General features: G+C 46.6%; 1 protein-coding gene across 4 annotated transcripts in view; it reads left to right on the top strand.

Annotated features, from left to right (window-relative positions):
- The window catches only part of FAM120A (family with sequence similarity 120 member A), a 97,564-nt gene that overhangs the window by 28,886 nt on the left and 44,333 nt on the right, over positions 1-24,345 (top strand). For all 4 annotated transcript variants that reach the window (XM_064490087.1, XM_031447219.2, XM_064490086.1 and 1 more), the window contains exons 4-7: positions 6,526-6,654; positions 7,319-7,415; positions 17,357-17,454; positions 17,694-17,971. In XM_064490087.1, coding sequence (XP_064346157.1) covers positions 6,526-6,654; positions 7,319-7,415; positions 17,357-17,454; positions 17,694-17,971 — 602 coding nt within the window. The remainder of the gene's footprint in view (positions 1-6,525; positions 6,655-7,318; positions 7,416-17,356; positions 17,455-17,693; positions 17,972-24,345) is intronic.

The following is a 24,345-nucleotide window of genomic DNA, read 5'->3' on the forward strand; positions in this document are numbered from 1 at the left end:
AACAGCTCGCTGTGGTACTGATGTAACAGTAATCATATAGATCAGTGGAGCAGAACAGAGTCCAGAAATACACCTATACATACGTGGTTAGTTACTTTTGCTGAAAGTCCCAAAGTAACTAAATGGAGAAGGGTTAGTTTTTATGTTTTTTTTCTTTGTATGTACATATATTCATTTTCATATTCTTTTTCATTATAGATTACTACAAGATATTGAATATAGTTCCCTGTGCTATACAGAAGAAATTTGTTTTCTATCTATTTTTATATATAGTTGTTAACATTTGCAAATTCCAAACTCCCAAGTATATCCCTTCCCACCCCCTTTCCCCTGGTAACCATAAGGTTGTTTACTATGTCTGCGAGTCTGTTTCTGTTTTGTAGATGAGCTCATTAGTGTCCTCTTTTTTCTTTTTTCCTTTTTAGATTCCACATATGAGTGATATCATATGGTAATTTTCTTTCTCTTTCTGGCTTACTTCACTTAGAATGACCCATCTCCAGGTCTATCCATGTTGTTGCAAGCAGCATTATTTTATTCTTTTTTTATCGCTGAGTAGTATTCCATTTATAAATATACCACAACTTCTTTATCCAGTCATCTGTCAATGGACATTTAGGTTGTTTCCATGTCTTGGCTATTGTATATAGTGCTGTTATGAACATTGGGGTGCATGTATCTTTTCAAATTAGAGTTCCCTCCAGATGTATGCCCAGGAGTGGGATTGCTGGATCATATGGTAAGTCTATTTTTAGTTTTTTGAGAACTCTTCATATTATTTTCCATAATGGCTGCACCAAACTACATTCCCACCAACAGTGTAGGAGGTTTCCCTTTTCTCCACACCTTCAGGAGAAGGGTTAGTTTTTTTTATAATAGCAAGATATCCATAGGTAAAAATGAAAAGAATGTAAAAATTATTCTAGAAGAAGATAAAAGATCTTTATGATCTTGAGCTAGGCAAAGATTTCTTAGTTAAGAGAACGAAAAACAAACAACAGAGTGAGAGGAACGATTTGAAGAATTTATCTCTGGTAAAGGACTCATAACCAGAATATGTAAAGAAGTTACACAACCCATCAAGAAAAGATGGGCAAAATTCTGAACACATATTTTACAGAGTGTTCAATAAGCACGCAAGGAAATGCTCCTTGCCATTAGAGATTGCAAGTTAAAACCACCGTGAGATGCACTACCGACCACTGGAATGGGCCGAGTGAAGGAGAATGATGCCAAATGTCGGTGTGAGAAATGCTGATAGCGGTGAAAGGAACAAACTATTCATTTGATAATATGTGTGACTTCTAAAAGCATCATCTTAAGTTAAAAGTCAAAAACCGAGAATATATGATTGCTTTTATGTAAAAACCTAGAAAAGGCAAATATATAGTGATAGAAAGCAGAGTAGAAGGATGGTTGCCTGGGGCTGTGATGGGCAAGGGGCACAGGGGAACTGTCTGAGGTGACGGAAACATGTTTTATAATTGTGGTGATGGCTACACTAATGTATACATTTGTCAGAACTCAGTGAATTATGTCCTTAAAACTGATGAATTTCACTGCAAGTAAAATATCTTAGTAAAACTGATGGTAAAAATGACGGTCTCCAGCTTCAACCAGGCTATCGGTGTCAGCAGCTAATCCTCTTCTCCTCCTTAATGTTTCTCTTAAACATTCATCATCTCTTGAGACCTGTCTTCAGTTTCACGCTGCTTTCTCTTACAGCAGATCCTTTGTATGAGGACAGGGAGAGTCCTTAGCTTCTCATTCTCCTTCATCCAGGCCCATTGTCACTTCTTTTTCCAGCCTGAGACTAGACTCTCCTCACATTCTTGAGCCGTTGTCACTGAACACATCCAGGGACCCCCCGTGTCCCTCGTCCCGTTGGCTCCTTGCTCCTGTATAGATGCCCGTCTCTTGGCCCCTGGCCCTCAGATGGTACATAATGTCTAGTCTCCCATGTTTTCCTAACTCCCTTTTTCATTCTCGAATCTCCAGAGGGTGGCCTCCCATAATGTCCCCAACAGCTTAAGCCACCTTCACCTCCTGGCGCCTCTCCACCGATTTCTGGCAGGCACAGTCGAGTCCTTGTCCTAGGATGCTGATGACTTGGTTAATGGAGTTGGTGAATGGTTTTCAGCCTCCTTGGAGCACCTGACACTGTCAGTCATCCTGCTCTCATCACCCCACTGGAAACCCCTCCCATGACTCCCACACCCCAGTGTTGTTCTGTATTCCCTGTTTCCTCGTCCTTTCCTTGACTCTTGGGTGAGCTGGCGTCCTCTGGTTGCACGTGCAACCTAGGGTGCATCTGTGCCCTGCTGCAGTCCCCACAGTTTCTGGTGCATCTCATCCCCCCTTAAGGTTTCAACTACCATCTCTGTGTTGTGCTTCTCCCAGCGAGACCCTTTCCCTGAACAACAGGGTGTATCCCACTGTCCAGTAAGTCGTCTCTACTTGGACACTCAGCCTGTGTACCAGATTTCATGCTTCTGACTTACAGGTGTCATCATCTTCTCTAAATAGGTTTGTCCTCCTGTATTTTGTTTCTCAGCTAGTGGTACCACTGTCCCTGCGATCATCAGGTTAGAAATTGGGAATTAACTTTTTTTCCCCTCCCTGCATCTGTTCTGACCATTTCCAACTTGCCCATCCTATCCTTCTTGGCCACCTGTGTTATTGTTCCTTGGGTTTCTGCAGGAGCCGAGTATGGTCCCTCCTTTGTTCCTTTGCCCTCGTGTCCATTCTCCACATGTCTGGCACTCACACCTGATCTCATACCTCCCCTGTTGGCAGTCTTACCTTAGCCCCTTTCACCGACAGCAGGGGTTTGGGTTTCATGAATCTGTTGGAAAAAATGTTGGGAGGGCTACTGTTGTGTTGCCAACTTTTAATCGTTCTAAATAATAATGTTCAAAGAAAAAGGAACTCACTCTCTACCATCATTTCATAGAAAAGGACATTTCAGTGCCAGAAGAGGCACAATTAAGAAGACAAGAGTGTGGTGGCCAAGTCTGTGGGCTCGCATGGTGGTCCAGCCACTCGCCTTGTCGGCTCCTATGGGCAGCTTAATGGGCCCCTCTGTCAGACAGGGAGGACATTTACGAGTACACCTCACAGCATTGTTCTGAGGATGAAATGAAGTGATATGTGCTGAGAGCAGTGTCTGGCATGTAGTCTAGAGGAACTCCCTCACAGCACAGTGCAGCCCCAACTGGATGCAGACGCTTCTGTAGGAGGGAGCCCAGGCCCACCCGCCTTTCCGTCGGAGCCTGCTGGTGACCCTTGCGTGGAAAACGTGATGCGGATTTTTCTTTATTCACTTTTAGTACTTTAAAAACTTTAAATTCAAATCCATTAAATTCTTCAGCATATCTACACAAGAGTTTCCACCTGCAGAGCTCACGTTTGGCATTATTTATGATCAATTGCACGTTAGCAGCCTTTCCGCAGCTTTATTTAGGCAGATACTTACAAGACACTGACACACGTCGTGACTTTTCAAGACTCTCAAGGCACAGCCATTGGTGGTTACCTACCAGCTGTGGTGTTTAAATGGTTTCCTTCCTCCTGACTCTTAGAAAATACTCGGCCTGAGGATGTGTTCAGCAATTCAGTGGTCGGAGGGCTTGTCGCCACAAACCGCCAGAGCCCCCTCCCCGCACACAAATCTTTTGGTCTAGGGGGTGCCAAGACTACCCTGGGTGAGATCTCAGGGCCTGCACTTTGACAACCACAGAGGATGCAGAAGCCTTTCTCCCTCCTCCGCCAGGCTGTGATTTTCCTTCCTCCAGGCTGTCCTCTGAGGGCCCCGTTGGAGTCTAGTCAACATTTTTTCTCCAGTAAGCCCTCCTGAAGTCAGGATGCTGGAGAGCTGCCCCGTGTTCTTGTTTTCAGGAATCATGCCTTACCCACAAGTGAATGTTGATCAGATCAGGTTTCTAGTTTTCTTCCCTGGAAACGACAAGATTCACAGTGTTCGTAATCACCCCACTTTGCTCTTTTCCAAATGGCAGTGAAGTGGTTCGGGTTCTTCTGCTTCAGCAGTGATATCATGTGAAACTCGTGTTCATCATCACTTGCATTTAAAGAGCAGCCAACAGAGAGTTTGGGAGCAACAGCCTTGGAGGAAGTTGTGAGCTGGATTGGGAAAGCTGGATTAGGAATGAGGAGGGGAGGTCCGGGGGCAGTAGGGTGTGAGGGAGGGGTCGGGCCGTGGGAAATTATAAAGGACGCAGTTTTATGGTGGTCAGTGGTGTTAATTAGCCACCCAGAAGGATTTAGGGGCCCTCTAGAGATACGATCGGTTCACTTCAGGGATTTTTTAGCCTTCGTGTTGTGAGGGTGGGGTTACTGAAGACAAGGGTGTCCACAAGAACAAAGGCGACAGACGGTCATTTTCACTTGAAGTGGGATGGGACAGTACGCGGCTGTCCAGTCATCTGTGGTGTCCTGGTGCCAGGGCGCACACCCCTGGGCGCAGTGGCCTGGACCATGCCTTTCGCTCCCAACTCCTAGGGAAAGCCCTTTTCATATTTTGCCATTTTTGTATCCAGTAAATTCTGTTCTCACCATGTTATTTATTATTTATTTGTTCTGAATATCCTACAATGGCAGGCCTTTCCTGGCCAGTGCAGACCCTCCTCAGACAAGGCTGTCCCCATCCCTGTGGTGTGTGGGCACCAGGGGGGCAATGTTGAGGGCAGGACAGCTTAGGGTTTCTGTCCTGACTCCCTGATCCTGGGGCTGCCACTCACTGGCCCTCCTGCTTGCCCTGGCTGTGGGACTGTTAAACACTGCAAAAGGTAGGGAGTGGACAGAAGTTCCGTTTCTCCCAGACTGGCTGGAATGCACTGTTCAGGGACTGCCCTTCTGTGAAGTACGTGTGTGTCCGTGGTTTTTCATTCTCCAGAGGAGGAATGAGGTTTCTGGAGATGAGTTTGTGGTCTGTAGCCACAGACATTTTACTGGTACGCTGCCTGGAGTTCACTGTGATGGGATTTACCTTCACCAAACACTGACCAGAGCAAGGGGACCAATGCTTTTTTAGGAGACAGAGAGCGGCTACTCAAACATGGTAAACATTATTTTTTAAAAAAATTATTGCTTCTCCAAAAAGAAATTGAATATACTCTTGTGCATCTGAAAATTTGCACGATGATAACTTAAAAGTATAAATGTTGATTTTTTCCATAGGTTCTTTCATTCTGTTTGCTTATGCTGAGTTTCTCTTTCTTCATTTTTTCTTTCTTTCTTTCTTTCTTCCTTTCTTTCCTTTCTTTCCTTTCCTTTCTCTTTTCTTTTCTTTTCTTTTCTTTTCTTTTCTTTTCTTTTCTTTTCTTTTCTTTTCTTTTCTTTTCTTTTCTTTTCTTCTTTCATGTTTGGTGTCTTAAAACAGTACACATTTAGTATCTTATACTTCTGGAGTTCACGACCAAAGTGGGTCTCCCTGGGCTAAAATCAAGGTGTCGGCAGGGCCACGTTTTTTCTGGAAGCTCTGAGGACAACGTTTCTTGCCTTTTCCAGCTTCGAAAGATGCTGTATTTCGTGGCTCATGGCCCTTCCTCCATCATCAAAGCCAGCAATGGCAGGTGGAGTCCTGCTCTGCCTCATGTAGGAAACCGCCTCCTCTTTCTCTTTTTCCGCCATAGAGGACCATCCGAATAATCCAGGGTAACAGGCGGGGCCCGAGAGACCGCCAGCATACCCTCTCCTGCCGTGTAACGTACCACGTTCACAGGCGTGGCGGGCAGGGGCTCACAGATCCGCAAACACAACTCCTTTAGATATTTTTGTCATCTTTTTTTATCTTTTTGATCTTTGTGACTGAACAGGAAATAAAGTGTAATTTCTCAGTGTCATTCAATTAAAAAAATTTTTTATAAACACAGTACCTGATTCATCTTTGTTTCCAAGAGCAAGAGCATAGCTGTATAACATAGTTTTGTTCAGTTATCTTTTTTTCATGTATTTTTTAGTTTTTATGAAAAAGTCCAAAACAAACTTTAAAAAAAAATAGACTGACTTACTGTTTCCTGGTATCAGTTATTCCTGGATAGTAAATTATTCCTGTACTTCATTGCCTGTGTCTTTCATCGGACATGGCCCTCAGCAGTCAGGGATGCCATTTCCCCTCGTTCAGGGCTGACCGTAAGCTCTCCGCAGTGGACTCGGGTCCTGGGGGCGGCATATCCAGCACCGCCTCCTGGTGGCTGGTGTTGAAAGAAGGGAAGCCTCCGTGGTCCAGGGCTCCTCTGTGCTCTGCTCACCCGAGCACGTTGCAGGCATCTCAGAAGTCGTGGAAGGCTGCCAGACCCTCTTCAGCCTAGCGGAGTTGAGACAGCTGAGTTGTACTTCAACAGCTGAAAGGGAGATCCAGGACTTGAACCTCAGACCGCCAGAGACCTGGGGCCAGGAACTCACAAACGGGTAACAGTCAGGCAGGCCCTTAGAAGGAGACACCACCTGCAGTTTCTGGACCCTGAGCTTGGAATTAGAGTATTGACATGTGTGCTTTTTTCTCAGGTCCGGGCCCACCAGCTGGTCTTGCCGCCGTGCGACGTGGTGATCAAGGCCGTGGCTGACTACGTCCGCAATATCCAGGACACCTCGGACTTGGATGCCATAGCGAAGGATGTTTTCCAGCACTCTCAGGTAGACGTGTAAGCTCCCGGGTAGCGCCTTGTGCTGCGGTGTGTCCTGGGCTCGGGAGGGGCTTGGGAGGCATAGGCCAGCCGTGTCCAGGGGCTCCGGCCCCGCTGCCAGCCTCTGCTGCCAGGGATCGCTACTGAGAAGACAGACATGAAGTGGGTCAGATGGAACTGAGGGTCTCTGACTTGTGCATCCCTCCTTCACTTGTGGTCAGAGATTTCTCCTTCCTTTTTTTTGGAAAGTACGGAACGTGAGGGGAGTCAGGGTTAGTAGAAGAAGGGAAGTTTGTGTCACTTCCCGCCCCCTCCTGCACTCTCTGAAGAGCTAAAACTGCCGCCCCACTTGCTGGAGATGGAGAGCCAAACCTTTCCAAGTAGCACCAGAGACCTGGCTAAGGAGAAGCTGGGGGGACCGTGCCCCAGAACTCAGGTCTCCTGACTGCCGCGTCAGACTCTGTGTTAAGTACATTGCTCGAAGAGAATTAATGTTCAATTTGTTTCTTCAATACTAAGCTGTTGATTTTCCTTGAAGATTTTAATGTCATTCTAAACTCTCATCTAGCTTGAAAGGCTACAGATGATTATACGTGTGCTAAATTATAAGAATATGTTAATACACATGACCAGTGGCATACTAATTTACAAAGGTTTTCCTGCATTTATTTCAGTCTAGAACAGATGACAAGGTTATTCGATTTAAGAGAGCAATTGGATATTATTCAGCGACTAGTAAGCCTATGGCATTTCACCCACCACATTACTTAGGTAAGTAAGACAAGGCGTCTGTAATGGATGCTGACCATGCAGTAACCAAAGAGATTTAAATATTCACCCAGTAATCTTGTAGGTTCATTCTTTTGAAAGAGATTTCCGCAGTTATAAGTGTAGCAGAACTTCCCGGGCAGACGCAGTAGTAATCCCTGAAAGTGTTGGAAAGTGAGAGAAAACTTAGGGACTTTTGAGAGTGGAGGAGAAGAGCAGGCAGCCGTGAGGACCAAGGCGGGCAGGTGACAGTGACGCTGAGACCTCGATGTCTACGAGGTGTCCTCTTGCAGAGTGCACCAGGGACTCTCTGGATCTTTCCACAAGTGCCCTCATAAATGCACTGGGTTCATGTCTCCTCTTTTGTCTTTTTTTGGCAAAAGATCAGATTTCACCCAGAGATTTGAACTGGGGAATAAAAACAATTATAAACTGTTTGCCTCAAGGCTGCTAGGTTGTGAATATCTCATTGTAAAGCACTAACCATAAGTACCAACCTCCTTCCTGAGTCAGATTGTGTCTTTCTTAGGGTCTGGAGCAGTGAAGCTCAGCGAAATCATACTGTCAACTGTTGTTTCTCAGCTGTGCTTTTAGTTCATATAACCATGTCCCTGGGACTGTCAGAGGAGTGAGACTTTTAACTAGTTTAAAGATTAATCCTGTGGGTGGAAATGTCCCTAACAGTGGTCCTGTACATCAGAGTATTCATTCACTTATTTCAACACAGTGCCACTGTGTGCTGTGTACTGGGTGGGGGGGGGGGGCACAGAGATAAAAGGTAAGTGCTGGCTTCTGATGGCTGTCCCTGTGGGTGAGTGACAGACAGATGAACATGGATGGTCCTGATGCCGTGTGACCGAGGAGGGGACAGGCCATTTTCTCTGCTGGCCCAGCCCGCTGTTGTGACTTGGGTAGTCGCACGGCCTCTTGACGGGGTGGGGCGCTTGCTTTCCTGCTGCCCTCGCCACCCACCCTCCTGCCCCCGTGCCGTTCATTTCCTTGCCAGCAGCCAGAATAGTGTTTTAAAATGTCAGTCAGCCCATGCCATTCCTGTCGCGCTTGGAACACGCTCCCAGCTGTGCACCAGCTTCCCCGCATGGTCTGGCTCCTCCTCCTGCTGGCCTCTGCCCCTCACTCTAGAGGCCCTGCCTTCTTTCCTGCCTGAAATTTGCTCTGCTGGCTCCTGCTGGGGCCTCGGCGCTGGCCGTGGGTCTGGAGCTCTCTCCCCGACTCCCTGTGCCTGGGGCGCTGGCATTTCTGAGATCCAGGCTTTGCTATCACTTCTTTGGGGCCTTTCTTGACCAGCCAAGTGACATCAGCCTCCAGGCCATCCTGTCACATCACCTTGATTTAATTCTCTGTGCACCTCCTCACACCCCCATCCCGCCCTCAGGATGCAGGGGTAGATATTCAGAGGTCCAGCAGCAGGACCTTACCTATTCCTCCACTCTTGTACCACAGTAGGCAAATGTGCGGCTGAATGACTTACTCCACGAAGAGACGAGTGAAGTGATGAAATACAGTTTAAGGTTACTCTTGGAAAGGACAGGGTGTGTTGGAAGTGGGTAGACACGCCACCATGGATGACTTCCCTTAAGGAGAGATGCAGTGAGGGCAGAGCATGGCGTCTTGGCTTTACTCCGGGCCCAGGGGGATGTTAGTGGATGCTGTTGAGACACATGAGAGGCAAGGTGCTGATGCCAGGTCGTGGACGTCCCCATTCCACTGCCTCTTGGCTTCACGCTTCCTGTTTTATTAAAATAGGATACTTATATGACTATTAGAAGAGAAAATATATGTAAAATGCTTTAATGAATGCTTGCTTTGTGACAGATAACTGTCATTGTTACTTGTAGGAAGAATGACTAGAAAAAGCAGTGAATGTTGAAATGAATGGTTAGAAAGCCTGAAAGGAGTTCACACAGGGACATAGCTGGTACCTCGTGTATCTGTAGTGATGTTCTGGCCCTTGTTTGACAGCTGGTTTAAACATTCATGACAGTATACTTGGGACTAGCACATTCATCAAAGAGGAGGAGCATAGGAGAAAAGGGTAGAGACGCTTGATGTAGCATTCGGCATTCACCTGAGCTGATAGCAATTTCGAAGATGTTTTGAAAAGGCAAGATGAGTTTTAAATTAGTTTAAGTTTGAGCTTCTCAAAAATATGTACTGTTCTATAAAATGCTTTCATGTTCGTATTAATTCATCAAAGGGCATTACGAGGTGAGTATTTTATAAAGGACGTTGATGCTCCTAGAACTCACTTTCTCTTTCGCTCCCAAGTGGTTTGTGAAGAACGGGGGTGTAACTGGTAAAGAATTTGGGGGTATTTAGAGCGATACTTTCCAGCAGGTTAATGTAGGTGATAACTACCTGTAAATCCTTCTGTAAAGCGTTTCCGGTTGCTTCTGACTGTTGCAGAAATCTGAATTGCGCAGCAAGGGGCTCCACCAGGCACAGGCTCAGAGTCACAGCTGGGCAGGCAGTTTGGGGCGGTGCCGAGTTCAGTGTGTGGCCTGGACGGTTGGGATGGGATTGAGAAGGAAGGTTTACTTCAAGTTAGATACAGATATGAGGTAGATTTTGAAGTCAGTTACAAGTGAGGTAAGTATCTCTTTATACTTACCAGAAAAAAAAACCCAATAAAATATTTTTACATGAATCTGTACAGTTTAATGAGTGCTATCTCCAGAAAAGACATGGAGGCACCTTAATTGCATATTCTAAGTGAAAGAGGCCAGTCTGAAAAGGCTACACACTGTATGATTCCAACTATATGACATTCTGGAAGAGACAAAACTCTGGGGACAGTAAGGAGATCAGAGGTTGCCAGGGTTTTGAGGATAAGAGAGGAATAAATAAGCAAAGCACAGGGAATTTGGAGAGCAGTGAAAATATTCCTTGTACTGTTATAATGCTGGGTACATGTCCTAGTAAATTTGTCCACACCTCTAGAATGTACACCACCAAGACAGAACCCTAATGTAAACTATAGATTTTAGTTAATAATAGTGTATCAGTATTGGATCATCAGTTGTAACAAATGTGCCACAAGGGGTTTACTTTCTTCTTATGTTTTCTTAAAACTGCTAAAAAAATAACCTATTTAATTTTTTTAAAAAAGAGTAAATGAGCCCCTCGATGTGTTAGTTGGCCAGGCACTGTGCTGAGTGCTGGGCAAGGTGGGAGGCAAGGCAGATGTCCCCCTTGCCCTTGTAGATGAGTAAGACAAGGAACCACACAGGAATGTGAACAGGAATATCAAGGAAGACCAACCCGATTAAAACCGTCCTTGATTAAACCAGTGTTTGGTTCCGCTCGATTAAGTTAATGCTCAGGTGAGGTTTGAGTGTAGAGTAGGAGTTTAGCCAGGTGATGACAGAGAGGAAGTATATATGCAGAAGAGACAGCATGTGTAAAGGTCCTGAGGTACGAGGCCAGGATGTAGAAGAAACAGGAGACTGTGGCTGGAGCGCAGGAAGCAAGGAAGGAGTGGCCAGGTGATGCTCGTCAGGCTGGTGTGCAGTGACCAAGCATGGCCTTAGATTTTAGACTTAACACTTAGGACCACAGAAGCTCATTGAAAGATTTTTCATTGTAAAAACAAGTTATTTTGAGACTGTCATACGCACTGTATATTCTTACAGCAAAAAACATCAGTTGAATATTATGCGTATCAGAGCCCTCTTCCTGTCTCCCCCTGGTCACATTCCCCTGCACTGCAGCAGCCTGAATTTTGTATTAACGGTCCCTTTGCGTTTATTTTGTGTATCCCGAGCACTGATTGGAGCCATGGAAGTGGGTGGGATTCCCTGGGGAGGTTTTCTGTGGAGGGCACTCTGTAGAGAGGGCCTGAGATGGGGTGCCTGAGATGAAGGAGAGGAGGTGGGACTGGGGGCACAGAGAGGGCAGAGCAGCAGCCAGAGTAGGAGTTGTGGCCAGAACAGCTGTCAGCAGAGGGGAGGAGGAGGCCCCTGTGGCACCCACAGCTCCCAGACCCCGTGCAGGAGCGTGTGGCTGCGTGGTCCTCAAGGTGCAAGGGATCTTAGGAAAAAGTTTGTAGCTTTGCAGCTTCTTCTGTGCTGTGAGAGACATGGGAGAGGGTGGGGTAGGTGGCCAGCACCAGTCCTCCAAATCCACCTCCAGTTGCTTCCATAAAGGGTGGAGCTTGAAATGAGGGGGAGGATAGAACATGCTTAAATTCATAGGTAGCTAGTGAAAGCTGATGGGGGCCTGTGCAGGGGGATGGAAGGTGGGAGCTGATAGTGGCCCCTGGAGCATAGAAGTGGGGTTCTGGAAGGACCCAGGGAGCCTGCAGCACAGCAGGACAACATGCGCTAATAATAGAGAATTGTGCAAAGAGGACAATATAGAAATAGGAGCTGTCGCCACTAAGCAAAGAACAGACTCCACATAGTGACCACGAAGAAAGGACCTCTGGCTGTGGAGACTTCCTGGGTGCTGGTGGAGAGGCCCCGTGGGTGTTTCATCTGGATGGGCTTGCCTGAGTCAGGAGCCTGCATCAGCCTGTGTCCTGACAAGCCCCCACGGCCGCCCACATTCTGCCAGGCTGGGTCAGAGAGTCCTGATCCACGAAATGCCGAAAGGCAGACCTCAGTGTCAGGCGCTGGTGACCCATCTACGAGAGGACGTAACTGCCTGCTGTCTTACCAGGAACAGCAGACTGTGTAGTTGGTGCTCCTGCATCCCAGCTGCTGGGACCAGGGGTGCTCAGAGGTGCTCTTGGGGGTCAAAAAGGTGCTGGAAAAAAAACCAGCCGGGGGAGCTCAAAAAGGTGGCCCAGAATTACAGTCTACCTTTTTGAGCTCCCCCGGCTGTTTGTTTGTTTTTTTAGCACCCTTTTGACCCCCAAGAGCACCTTTGAGCACCCCTGGGGTGCTCTGCTCCTGTGCCTGTTCGGCTGTCCCTGCCGCCCTCCGCCAGGGGACACGGCCCTCAGGACCTCATCCCCCTGCCATCTCCCATGCAGCCGGCTCACGGCAGGGGCGGCCCGGCCAGCCTCCTGCTCCAAGGGCTGTCTGTGTGTGTGGCCAGGCTGTGGGACCTACAGCGGGACCGACTGCGCACAGACTGGGAAGTAACTTGCCCTCTTCCCACCCAACAGGGTACCTTTGGAATTTCCCTGTCACTTCTCAAAGGTTTGCCTTAGGATTTTTAACGCTTTTGTAACGTCCCACAGTGGGGAGGTGCTGGAATCTACTTACCTGTGTCCTGTGGTCATCATCTAGAAGATTTTCAGTTTTTTAATGTAAATGACATTAATGTCAGGCCCCTGGGAGTCTGACAGAATAGTTGATGCCAGAGGGAAGCTAAGATGTTATTATGTTAAGTTAAAAGTCCTCTGATTGTCTCTCCTTCTTTCTCCTTGATTCCCAAGCAGATCATTGGATTCTCTGTCTGTTCCTGTGACCTTTCATTCAATTTTTAGTGGGTTTATTTTTGTTGTTATGGTATGAAGTGATATAGGCTGTCTGGTCTTGTGTCATTTTTTTAAAAACCTGAAAAATCAGTCACTTTAGAACGACTGAAAATACTGCATCTCCTTTCAGTTGCTGTCTGGTTTAAAAGACTACAAGGTGTGCCTTCCTGAGACGAACGCAGCTTGTCGTGAGGTCTGTGGGTGGCTTGTGGCATTCAGTGAAAAGGGGGGACTGCAGGTCTAGCTTACCAGTGACTTACAATATAAAGGCCTTTAGGACTTTTCTTTAGGTTGTGCTTTTTGACATCTACAGTTGGACAGAAACTGACTTGTCTTGTCTTATCATAGACTTATAAAACTTCACAGGTGGCTGAACAAGATGTAAATGTTCTTTTCTTTTGCTGTTTGCCTACGATTCAAACCCTGGTTAAGTGAACCCAGGAACTAATAGATTTGGATAAAATTTGGAATAAGTTCATCACCACCTAGACTCTTGCTCTTTAAGACTCAGGTACCACATGGCTTTGAACGATGCCGTATCCTTTGAGGTCCACATATGTGCTGTCCAAACTCAGGGTAGAAGATTTGGATAGCCAGGGATGCTGTGCAAGCACCAGGCTGCCTTCCAGCCGTGGAATATTCCTACACCAACAGGCAAGCAGTCAGAGCAGCCCTTGTCATTGTTGAAAGTTCTTATGTATGTTGACCTGAAGTGTGTTTCCCTAGGTTAATTTTTTCCCTTGCTCATAATTCTTTCAGGTACCTACTTGCTTTAGTTATGATCTTACTTTTCTTGGCCCTGAACTTCACCTTCCGTCGTGAGGGCTTCTCTCCTGGGCGGTGGCCTCTGGCTTTCCTGTGGGCCTTGCTGGCACCACGATTCCAGGCAGACATCAGCTGCCCCGGCTCTGAGCTCTTGCCGGTGGGTACTCACCAGAAACTGACAAGCTTCAGTTTTCTAAAAGCCGGGATGACTTCTGTCTCCTCCTTCCCTAAAGCCCCAGGCTTCCTTGGCTGTGCCCTCAGGCTGGCCTTCAGTCTGCTCCAGTCTGCCAGACTCCGTAGGCCACAGCAGCGTCCTGTTGGTTTCCACTGTTCCCTACTGTAGCTTTATTCATCTGGGAGAGGATGAAACCAGATTATGTAAAATTCTCCTTCATACAACTGTTGCCTTAACATCCGTATAACGTTGATACTGAGTAAAGATGTCAACGTGGTTAACATAGTTGGAAAATTTTGCATTGTTCTTTGCAAGCATTGAAAACTAGTGGTGTGGTAGGGAACGTATTGATTTATTTAAGCTTTGAATTTTCGGAGCTATGTTTTTTTGTGTGGCAGTTGCAAATCATACATCAGTACCCATCTAAATTATAGAATTAAAAAAATATTACTTTGCTATAATTATTTGCTTAATGTAACATCTCCACAGTTATATGCCCAGTAATAGATGACCGTTTGTTAGGTTGGTGTAGGGCCAACTAGTTGTCAGTAGAGCTTCTTGGTTAACACCATCCCGTTCTTAAATCTTAATTTAGAGAAAAGCTGGTTAGCTTCGCACAGGCATAGTAGGTAATTCAAAGGCGTGGACACTGAACAGCCTTTTCCATCTCTCAGCGTTCAGCTAACTGAGCACAGCTGCGAGTGCTTGATTCTTTATTCTCAAAGCCTTTAATATTTAAATATGTTTAAATTATGACAATATTTTCCATATGGTAATTAAACACTTTTTTTTTCCTCCTTTGTCTGTCTTCAGTCTGCCTACTTTTGTAACAAAAGCCTACCTTTCTTAGTAAGTATTTGTGAAAGGAAGAGAATGAGAACCTGGTGGTGTTAATCTCCACTCCGTGAACTGGTGTCAGTTCTGAGAAGGATGTGCTTGTCACACAGAAGGCAGACAGTGGCCCCGCGTAGCCGCGTGAGGGCATTAAGAACAAGAACCGATTCACAGGAAGGGGTCGGATTGCAGAGGCAGGCCGCTGCTTATGAGGCCATTTCCAAGGCCCTCAGAGGAATATAGGCCAATTAATTCATTTAATAGACGAAGTTAGGATAGAACAGTAACTAGTTCTGAGGGTTCTCAAAGGTTTATTTGGGGTCAGTATTGAAATACGATCTTAGAAAATGTTCTTTCCTTGGAAATCTTTGCTTTTAAGTTTAGTTCTGTGTGTGTTTTTATTTGGCAGGAGTTGTTTTGCTTTTTTTTTTTTTTTTTTTTAAAGGGAAGTTTATAGCATTATAATGGCCCAACATAGAGTGGAACATAAATGTATGTCTTCACTTGAATGCTGCTGCGTAATTGAAGAAGGAAGTCTCTCACTTTTAGTGCTCTGTGAAATCAGGTGTGGTAGGCCGGCTGCAGGAGGTTGTAAACTGGGCTTTGCACAGTAATTTAAGTTATACCATTAGAGCTTGCATGGATTTCATAATATTCTTTTGCCCCAGATCTGGTTACCATTCAGAATCACCTGCGAAGGGACTTTATCTGTCACAGGATCTCGTGTATCACACTCGGAGCTTTGGAACTCATGGGCTTACTGTTTGATCAAAAGTGTGTCGTGTGTGTGTGAGCACATGTGAATGTGCACGTGTGTATGTGTGGTGTTCGTGTGAGTGTTGGACGCGTGTGCGCATGTGTGTGAGCACGTGGGCGGGTGTGTGTATGTGCCTCCAGCCCCATCTGCACACGGGCCAGCATTACCGTTCCCAGCTTCTCGTCCTGCAGCCGTCTCCGTTCAGTGCAACTGGAAGCTGGCCAAGCCTTCTGTTCATGCAAGCCAGATCAGAGGGCTGTGGCATTTCCAGCTCGAGTGCCAGACACTTGGAAAGGGGATCTTCCAACAGATTGTGGCCTCTGGGGCCCATGAGTCTGCTGGGGAAGTGAGAAGTGAGCAATGGCCCCAGCCCTCGTGCTCCCGGTGTCCGTGCGACCCTGGACTGGATTGGCTCAGGGAACCCCAGATAAGGCATCTGGGGTTTCCTTTCAGAGAATGAGAAAGAGGGTTTGGGCACCTTATTTTTGTCGTTAACTTGAATGTGTTTGTTTATCTTAGCAAGTTGGTGGAGTGAGAGGTGGTGCTTTGTGGGTTGGGGTTCTTACCTGCTGTTGCTCAGATTTCAAGGTCAGAGAGACACTCTTCCTGATAGATGACATTTGCGTTGAGGTATCTCTACGCTTGGTTTTGTCCTGTTGTTAAAAGAAACCTCTGGAAGAGACCGTAGGACTTGTGGTGTGTTCTCACAGGGTGTGGGTTGTCGCTGTGTCTCCTGCAGTGTGAGCCCTAATGACACTCATGGTCGGATCTCACCGCACCCCTAGGCCTGCCTCGCAGCCCGATGTCACAAGCACCCCACACCTGATTGTTCAGTGAGTGACCAGAGCCCTGAAGTGTCGCCGCATTTCTGTCACATTAGTAAACAGTGATATTTTAAAGTATTTTTGACATCAGGGCCACACTCATCTCCCGTCACCCCATGCTGGGGGCATTGTCTTGCTGGCCAGCTGCACCCCAGCCCCTGCCCTCCTCAGATCCACAAGGAGACTGAGTGTTGTGGGTCTGGAGGTTTCTGGACCTTGGGCTGAGTTCACTGCTTTATGCCATGTCTTTAAGCCGACCTGGGACCCAGTCCTGAGGTTGTGTTTGGAGCTGCTTCTCCACGTGGCTTCCATTCGGTGTCTGACTGTTACGTGTTAACATGAGGGTAATGATGAGCAAACGTTTGGCCAGTGTATATCAGAACGGGTTTACAAAGTCGTGTTCTAAGAGAGCACAGAATCCCACATTATCGATCCTGCAGTGCGTGTGTAACTTGACCACGGTTTTCTTAACAATGAAGAACAAACAAAGTATAGGCAGTAACTATCACATTTCACTTTTTATATTTAAAATCTTGCCAGTAGCTAAGAATCTAATTGCAGTTTAAATAGAAAAACTCCATTGCTTCCCATGTGGAAGGGGAAGCACTCTGTCCTGCTTTGTTCCTTTAGTGCCTACAGGATGTACTACAGGGCTTCCAGCGCTGTCAGCAGCAAGCAGAGGGAGAACATTAAAGACAGGGACAAACCAGGCATTCACGGAGAGGAATGAGTGCAAAAACTATCAGAATTAATTGAGAATTCTTGGAAGTTAGAATTCTAACCCCAGTGTATAAAATTGATCATCATAAGATTAAGGTTTTTTTTTTAAATTTTTAGCAGGGAGGTAATTAGATTTTTTAATTTATTTTTTTATTTTAATGGCCGTATTGGGGATTGAACCCAGGACCTCATGGATGCTAAGCAAGCACTTTACCACTGAGCTATACCTTCCCCCCCAGATTAAGTATTTTTTAATGTTAAGCGACATGAATTTCTAAAGGTTTCTGGGAAGTGGGGCCAGTGGCGTGCTGGCACCTGAGGAGGTACGAGACACGTGGGGACATGTGCTAGCAACTGTGGTGTCATGGGGAAGTGCCCTTCTGCTCACAGTTGTTTTATTGTTTTCTTTCCATGTTGATAAAACAGCCAGACCAAATCCATTTGGAATGCCTGGGATAGTGCCACCATATGTCCCCCCCCAGATGCTCAACATTCCACAGACCTCTCTGCAAGCCAAGCCTGTGGTAAGGCCTTTCCTTTCCTTCTGCAGCTGGCCTGCCCAGCCTTGGTGGGGGACAGCTGCCTTGCAAGCTCCCTAAGCAGCAAATCTTAATGAACAGTAAAATAATTTCTTAAACTTCTGAAATGTGCAGCAGATCCCAGTGTTTGTTGAATTAAAACTTAGCCAAGACCAGGCAATGTTGACGTGTGCGGGCCGTGCAGGCAGTGTGCACACACGTGTGATCTGTGCCCTCTGTTTCAGGCCCCACAGGTCCCCAGCCCAGGTGCTCCGGGCCAGGGTCCACACCCGTACAGCCTCGCTGAGCCGGCTCTCACCTTGGACACGAGCGGGAAGAATCTGACTGAGCAGAACTACAGTAACATTCCTCACGAAGGAAAACATACTCCGCTGTATGAACGGTCCTCCCCGATCAACCCAGCGCCCAGCGGCAGCCCCAACCACGTGGACTCCGCGTACTTTCCTGGTTCTTCTACGTCGTCGTCTTCCGATAATGACGAAGGCGGTGGAGGAGCTGCAAAGTGAGTGGTGCTTCCCAGCAGTGTAGCTGCCACCCTAGGCTTCTTAAGTAGCTTGTGTTCCCTGGAGAGGCCGCCTTCTGTCTGGCAGTCCCGTGGCACTGATTGTTGTGCCCAAAGATGCAGGTCATTGTGGGTGGGTGACAAGTTACTCTGTGCTTGGACCAGGGCGCCTCAAACAGAGAAAGGAGGTCACACATTTCCTCAGGGCTTCCAAGGCTGAAAACATGTACTACACCAGCCAGAAGCCTTGCACGCCACCCCCCACCCCCCTTTTGGGGTGGAATCTTGGGAAACTTTTGTGTTTGTGTGACTACCAAATGTGGTGGAGTATCTAGTCAACTTCTGCCTGACCCTTTCTCTCCCCTGGGCTGTGATTTCCCCTAGACACAGCCTGGAAAGCATTTCAAGTTAGTCTCCTGTGGCTTTCAGTCTCTTGGCTCCTGGATTGAAAGGAAATCAGAATTTCCTTTCCCCCTGAATTCAAAAACTTGAATCCGAGCTCAGTAGCTCATAGGACTGTTCTTGAAATAACACTGTTCACCCAACCAAAACCCATGGGAAGCTGCCAGACCCAGGTTGGAATTCTCCCTGCAGAGATGTGTTTTCAACAATGTGTGTTCCTGAGCAAATCAATTTTCAAATGCGTAATTTGTTAGAATCTGATCGAGCAAGTCTTAGTACACAGTCCTCCTCCTCCCTTTATGTAGCCTTACGTTTCTAAACCTGATTCACAAAAAGAAAGAGAAACGAAGAAAACAAGAGTCTTCCCTTCACATCTTTGTCTCTCTCTCCTGGGTGTGAGCTCTGATTCACAGGTAGACGCCCAGGGCTGGTTACTGCTGTGTTGATTTCCGCTGTAAGAAAATCTGAGACATAGTTTCCAGTCTTCCTGGAGGTTCGTACGGGTGTGTCCCTTGAAGCCAGAGATTTTTCCTCTTTCGTCTTCTTTTGCTCCATCTGTAAAATGGGCACTAAGTCCGCTGACTTTCGGCGTCAGTTACTGAGGAGTTTGCTGCCATCCAAGGGTGTGAGCGCTTGTGGGGCAGAGAAGCATAAAATGCACCAACGTTTACTTGCTGTCTGTACAACCCTAAGCTTTTGAAATGAAGTAAAGAGCTGTCATTTAGCATTCCAACTTCTAGTCTGCTTGAAAGGTAATTATTTAAGTCCAACTGAATGAGAATTGCCATGTTTGGGCTCAGAAATCTGCATGTATAAAGGAGCCCATGTGACTCTTCAGCACAGGGAACTTTTTTTTTTTTTTTAATACTTTCATGTTTTATTTATTTATTTTTATTGAAATGTAGCTGATTTACAATGTTTCAGGTGTACAGCAAAGGGACTCGGTTGTACATATACATACATACATACATATATATTTTTTTTTTTCTTTTTTTTTTAGATTTTTTCCTTTCCTGTTATTACAAGAAATCGCATATAGTTCCTAGCACAGGAAAGTTGGAGGGCAGCTGATAGATGTCTCAGGAGCCCTTTCACTCTAAGGAACTCTGAGCTTTCTTTTAAAAATGGACTCATGTCAGCAAGATGAAGGTGTCTGTGGTACAGGTTCACCTTAGTAAGACGCATCCTTTCTAGAAATAAGACCTGGAGCAGAAGTATGTGCTCTGTGGCTCAGAGACTGTGCTGGTGACGAGCGTGGGAGAGGCTGTGGTCTGGGGCGGTTGGGCGGCAGTCCTATTCTGTTGGGTAGGGATGCAGAGATCATGCGAGCTGCCCGCTCCGCTTGGCAAGCTGCCCTGCCAGGATACAGGCTGAATTTGAGTGAGTAAGGTTGCTTGAGAGCCCCTCCCTTCACTTGTGCTCATTCAGCCCTGCCCTGGTCCCAAAGGTCCCGACCAGCGCCACCTGCGCTGGGCTTCTTCCTCAGTCTGAGTCATCTCTCCACCCTCTCAGCTCTCTAGCGCTGAGCTGTCTGTACTCCCGACGGGGGAGCATTTTACTCTGGTTTTCTGGAGGCGCCTCTAGAAGGCGAACTCCGTATGTGGGGTTGGTATGGGTGTCTCACCGTCTTGTGGTGTGAATTGTGGTGAAATAGACAGAGCACAGCCACCGCCTGGGCTCAAAAGGTCGGGTTGTGTGGCCTCGCAATGTCTTCATTTCCTGGAATCTGCTTTTCCACTTATTATAACAAATAAGAGACAGGCATGTTACAGTGGAGAGGAAGGAGGGAAGGAAGAGGGGTCAGGGAGCCTGTGCCAGAGGCTTCAGGGTCATAAACCAGGCAGAGTAGGACCTGGGGTCAGCCCTGATAACGGGCGTCCCTTGCTCATGGCAGGATGTTAAGAAGGGCAGTGTTTGTGATTTCAGGCTGAGGATTCTGGTTGAATACGTTGTGTGTGAGCACTTTTTGAGGCCATGCATAGGACAGATGATTGCCCTCCTAGTTCAAAACTAAGGGGCACTAAGTCACGATTTGGTTTACCTTTGGTTTGGACTTGAATTGGGACCCCTGGACCTACACCATGCTCTCAGGATGGTCTTGAGGGAATGAAATCATCCATTCATTTAGCCAAGCAACATTTGCGCACTTGCTGTCTGCAGGCAGCACAGACAGGGTGTGGTGATGGGAGCTCTGCAAAGAAGTGAACAGACAAAATGAACAGATAGACCCAGGTGGTGAGTGTGCGAAGAACACACCAGAGTGGGACTGGAGGAGGGGTTGCTTCCAGAGAGGCAAGGTTTGAGCTGTGACTGAGCGAGGAGAGAGCTGGACCAGTGTGTGGTGTGAAAGAAGGGGAAGCCAGTGTGGCTGCGGGGTCCCGATGAGCAGGAGGTCAAGCGGGGTGGAGTCTGAATTCTGTTCTGAGTGTGATGGGCAACCTCCAGTGTTTGCTTAGAATGGCCCTGGGGCTAGAAAGATCCCAGCGGCTTCTTTGGAAATGAGTTTGCTCCGGTCTGCTTGCCTTGGGGACGGACAGGTGTCGAGGTGGCCACGTTATTTAGCTCGGGAAGTTACTGCTCAGTTGAACTGAAGCGCCTCTGGTCATGCCAGCTTCAGATGGACCGTAGAAGCATTTGTCACCGACTTGTACGACAGCAGAGAAGGGGGTCCTGCACCACCCCAGGCTGGTGTGCCCTTTCCTGTTCGATTGCCTCAGGCATTGGCGTTCCTTCCACTGTCTTCCTCACAGTACCAGTAAGTGATCCTGTATGTGGGAGAACCCACAAAATAAGTAACCTCGTTTCCCCAGTGGAAGAGCAGTGGGATTCTTTTAAAGGATGGTGCTGACAGGCGATGGGGACTGTTACAGAATAAAAGAGAATTAACTGCCCACCCCCACATATAAAAATCCCAACTTCCCACAAATCGAACAAACAACTGTTTTTTACGGCAAAGAATATAAACACGCAGTTCCCAGAGGAAACACAGATGGTCAATAACATGAAAGAATGTTGTTCACTCTCACTAAAAAAGCATAAAGGACTGCAACTTAAAACATAACAAGATACTTTTTTTTGTATATAAACATTTTTTTATTGAGTTACAGTCATTTTACAATGTTGTGTCAAATTCCAGTGTAGAGCACAATTTTTCGGTTATACACAAACATACGTACATTCATTGTCACATTCTCTTTCGCTGTGAGCCACCACAAGATCCTGTATATATTTCCCTGTGCTACACAGTGCAATCTTGTTTGTCTCAAGATACTTTTTTTAACCTATAAAATTGGCAAATACTGTTGCTTTTTCTAACTTTAAAATTTTTTTTATTGAGTTAGTTTACAATGTTGTGCCAATTTCTGGTGTACAGCACAATTCTTCAGTCCAGCATGAACATACATATATTCATTTTCATATTCTTTTTCACCATGAGCTTCTACAAGATCTTGAATGTATTTCCCTGTGCTATACAGTATAAACTCGTTTATCTGTTTTATATATACCTGTCAGTATCTGCAAATCTCGAACTCCCAGAGGATTTTAAAGATAAAGTTCAGTGGGGAAAACCGGTGGAGTTGGTAGGGCGTGAGGTGTCGACTCTCCTGGCAGGTCCTTGGCGTTTGTGGTCAGTGGGACACAGGTGTCCGAGGGCTGTGGGTGTTCCTCCTGGGAGGGTCTGCGCCGTCTGTGTGCAGAGGTGGGGGTGGGGGAGCGTTTAAGAGCAAAAGATGTGTGAGTGCCCCAGATGCCAACAATAGAGACATTCCTTCCAGAGAATACCGTGGAGCCACTCCAAGGAGCATTCCGATGTGAAAGGCAGTTCAGGCTAAGGTGTCCCGTGGAGGAGCTGCCGGGAGTGACAGTGCCTCCTGGCTCGTCTGCGGGCGCAGATGGTGGCACCTTCACTACGTGTGTATGTGTGTATCTGTAAGTTTGCACGCACTCGGCACACGTGTGCACACGGCAGGCCCTGTCCTTTATCTCCCTCCCTTGTTTTAATACCTTACCTAGCATTTTACCTCTTGAGCTGGGAGAGTTCAGGTGTCTTTCCCACCTCACTCCTGGAACGGCCTCCTGGGTTGTTGCCCTGTTGAAGCTGACATGTGTCTATGCTGGACGAGGAGTCTTGGGCTGTGAGAGGCCCCCTGCGCACAGCTGTGGTGAGTCCGGTGTCCCACCAGGCCTGAGATGAGCTGCGTGGCCCCCTGCTGAAGCTGTCCCGAGTCTGCTCAGTGACATCGCCCTTCACTGCTGGAAATGCCACCTTCTGCTGTTGGCTGTGGCTCTGTGTCGAAGGACAAAGGCCACAGGGCAGCTATTTCAGACAAGTTATTTTGGAGTAAAATAAGAAAGAAATGTGCTACCTTCTAACTAAATAATTTTTTCCCTCCTATTTCTTAGGGTGTCACCAGCATATATTTATTTTTATGTTCTTGGTTAAAATTAAAAAAAAAAAAAACCCACAGGCTGTATTCTTGTTTTTCTTCTCTTCCTTCCTAGTCTTTGTCAGATCTTTGTAATTCTCTTCTGGTTGAATTGAGAATTACAGTTGAATCTTTGTGGAGGTGTTTGTTATTTTCATAAATACATTGGCTTTCAGAATTTGAATCTGGTCTGAGGTGGCTAATTTGCAGTTTTCAGTTGTTTCATATCTTTTTAAAATTACCACCTCAGTACAAAGTTACAGAGTTCAAACATTAGACACTGCACCATAGCAAATCGCTCATGGTCCCACCTCTAGAGATACAGCTGTTTTCAAAATATTGGTGAATATTTAAGCACCGTATTTTTTGCCACATATACTAACATTGGGTTCTTACAATAACGTGACCTTAAGGACAGCAACTCGCCTTTTTTTCCTCTTCTTCCTTTTTACACTTTCTACACTTAAGTGTATATTCTTATTTGTGTGTGTAAATGCACATGTGTATTTGTACACTGAATATTGCTTCAGTGTTTTAACCGATCCTGACTGACATTTTAAAATGGATATTTAAAAGTCCTGTTAGGAGAGGAGACTGACTTCTTTTTTCCCACTTTGTGGCTTCGTTGTATAGATTTGCTCTCTTTCCCTGCACATTTACATATACCTCAATTTCGAGATACCGTGTCACGGGGGCATTTTTGCGTAAGCTTATCAGCAGGGCCGCACGTGGCCCCTGCTGGACCAGGTCTGGGCTATGGAACGTTGTTGTCACTGCCCGAGGGACTGCTGAGCAGTGCTGAGACCCAGCGCTGTCCCCCAGCCTCCCGAGCTGGTCCTGCCAGGTGCTGCTGTGTGACCCGGAGCTCCCTGGGTGGGCCCAGTACACCCGGTGTAGACGGGAGACCTTTGGGCTGTCTGTGATCTGAATCAGCTGATGAGTAGCCACGGTAAGTTATAGCTAATGCTGTTATTTAAAAGACAACTATGGGTGCAACTAGAAATCAGGACATTGATTTCATCCTTCATGTAAATATCCAAAGGATTTCATTTGGCGCCCTTGATCTGGCATCCTGGGAACACGCTTCTTCTGATCTTCTTTCCTTTACACTTAGTTACTGGTGTTTTTCTTCTACTTCAAGTCCTGACCGTCTCCCTTTCCAAAGAAACCATGTGGTTTGCAGAGACAAACTACATTTCACTCCACCCTAGGGCACCCCGTGTCAGACAGGCTAAATACAGCTGCAGGTTTTTCCTTTCAGACTGTTCGGCTGTTGTGCCAGACAAACGGCTACTTTATATTTTGACTTTTTAATGTAAGATGACATTTCTAGTATCTTCTCAGGGAAACTATTCTAAATTATTTTTATTGTTGGCAAAAATTAGTAATCACCTTGCCCTCACAGGGAGAGGGTCTGTGTATGTTCCCGCCACCCGCTGATCCATGTGGGCATTTTATGTCGAGCTCAGCTAACTCAGTTAGGTCTCTGAACCTTCACTTGGGGATGGGGAAAGCGTGAGAAGTCCTGACAAGCACGTAAGAGCT

Source organism: Camelus dromedarius, chromosome 10 (assembly GCF_036321535.1).
Source record: "Camelus dromedarius isolate mCamDro1 chromosome 10, mCamDro1.pat, whole genome shotgun sequence".
Classification (NCBI taxonomy): Eukaryota; Metazoa; Chordata; class Mammalia; order Artiodactyla; family Camelidae; genus Camelus; species Camelus dromedarius.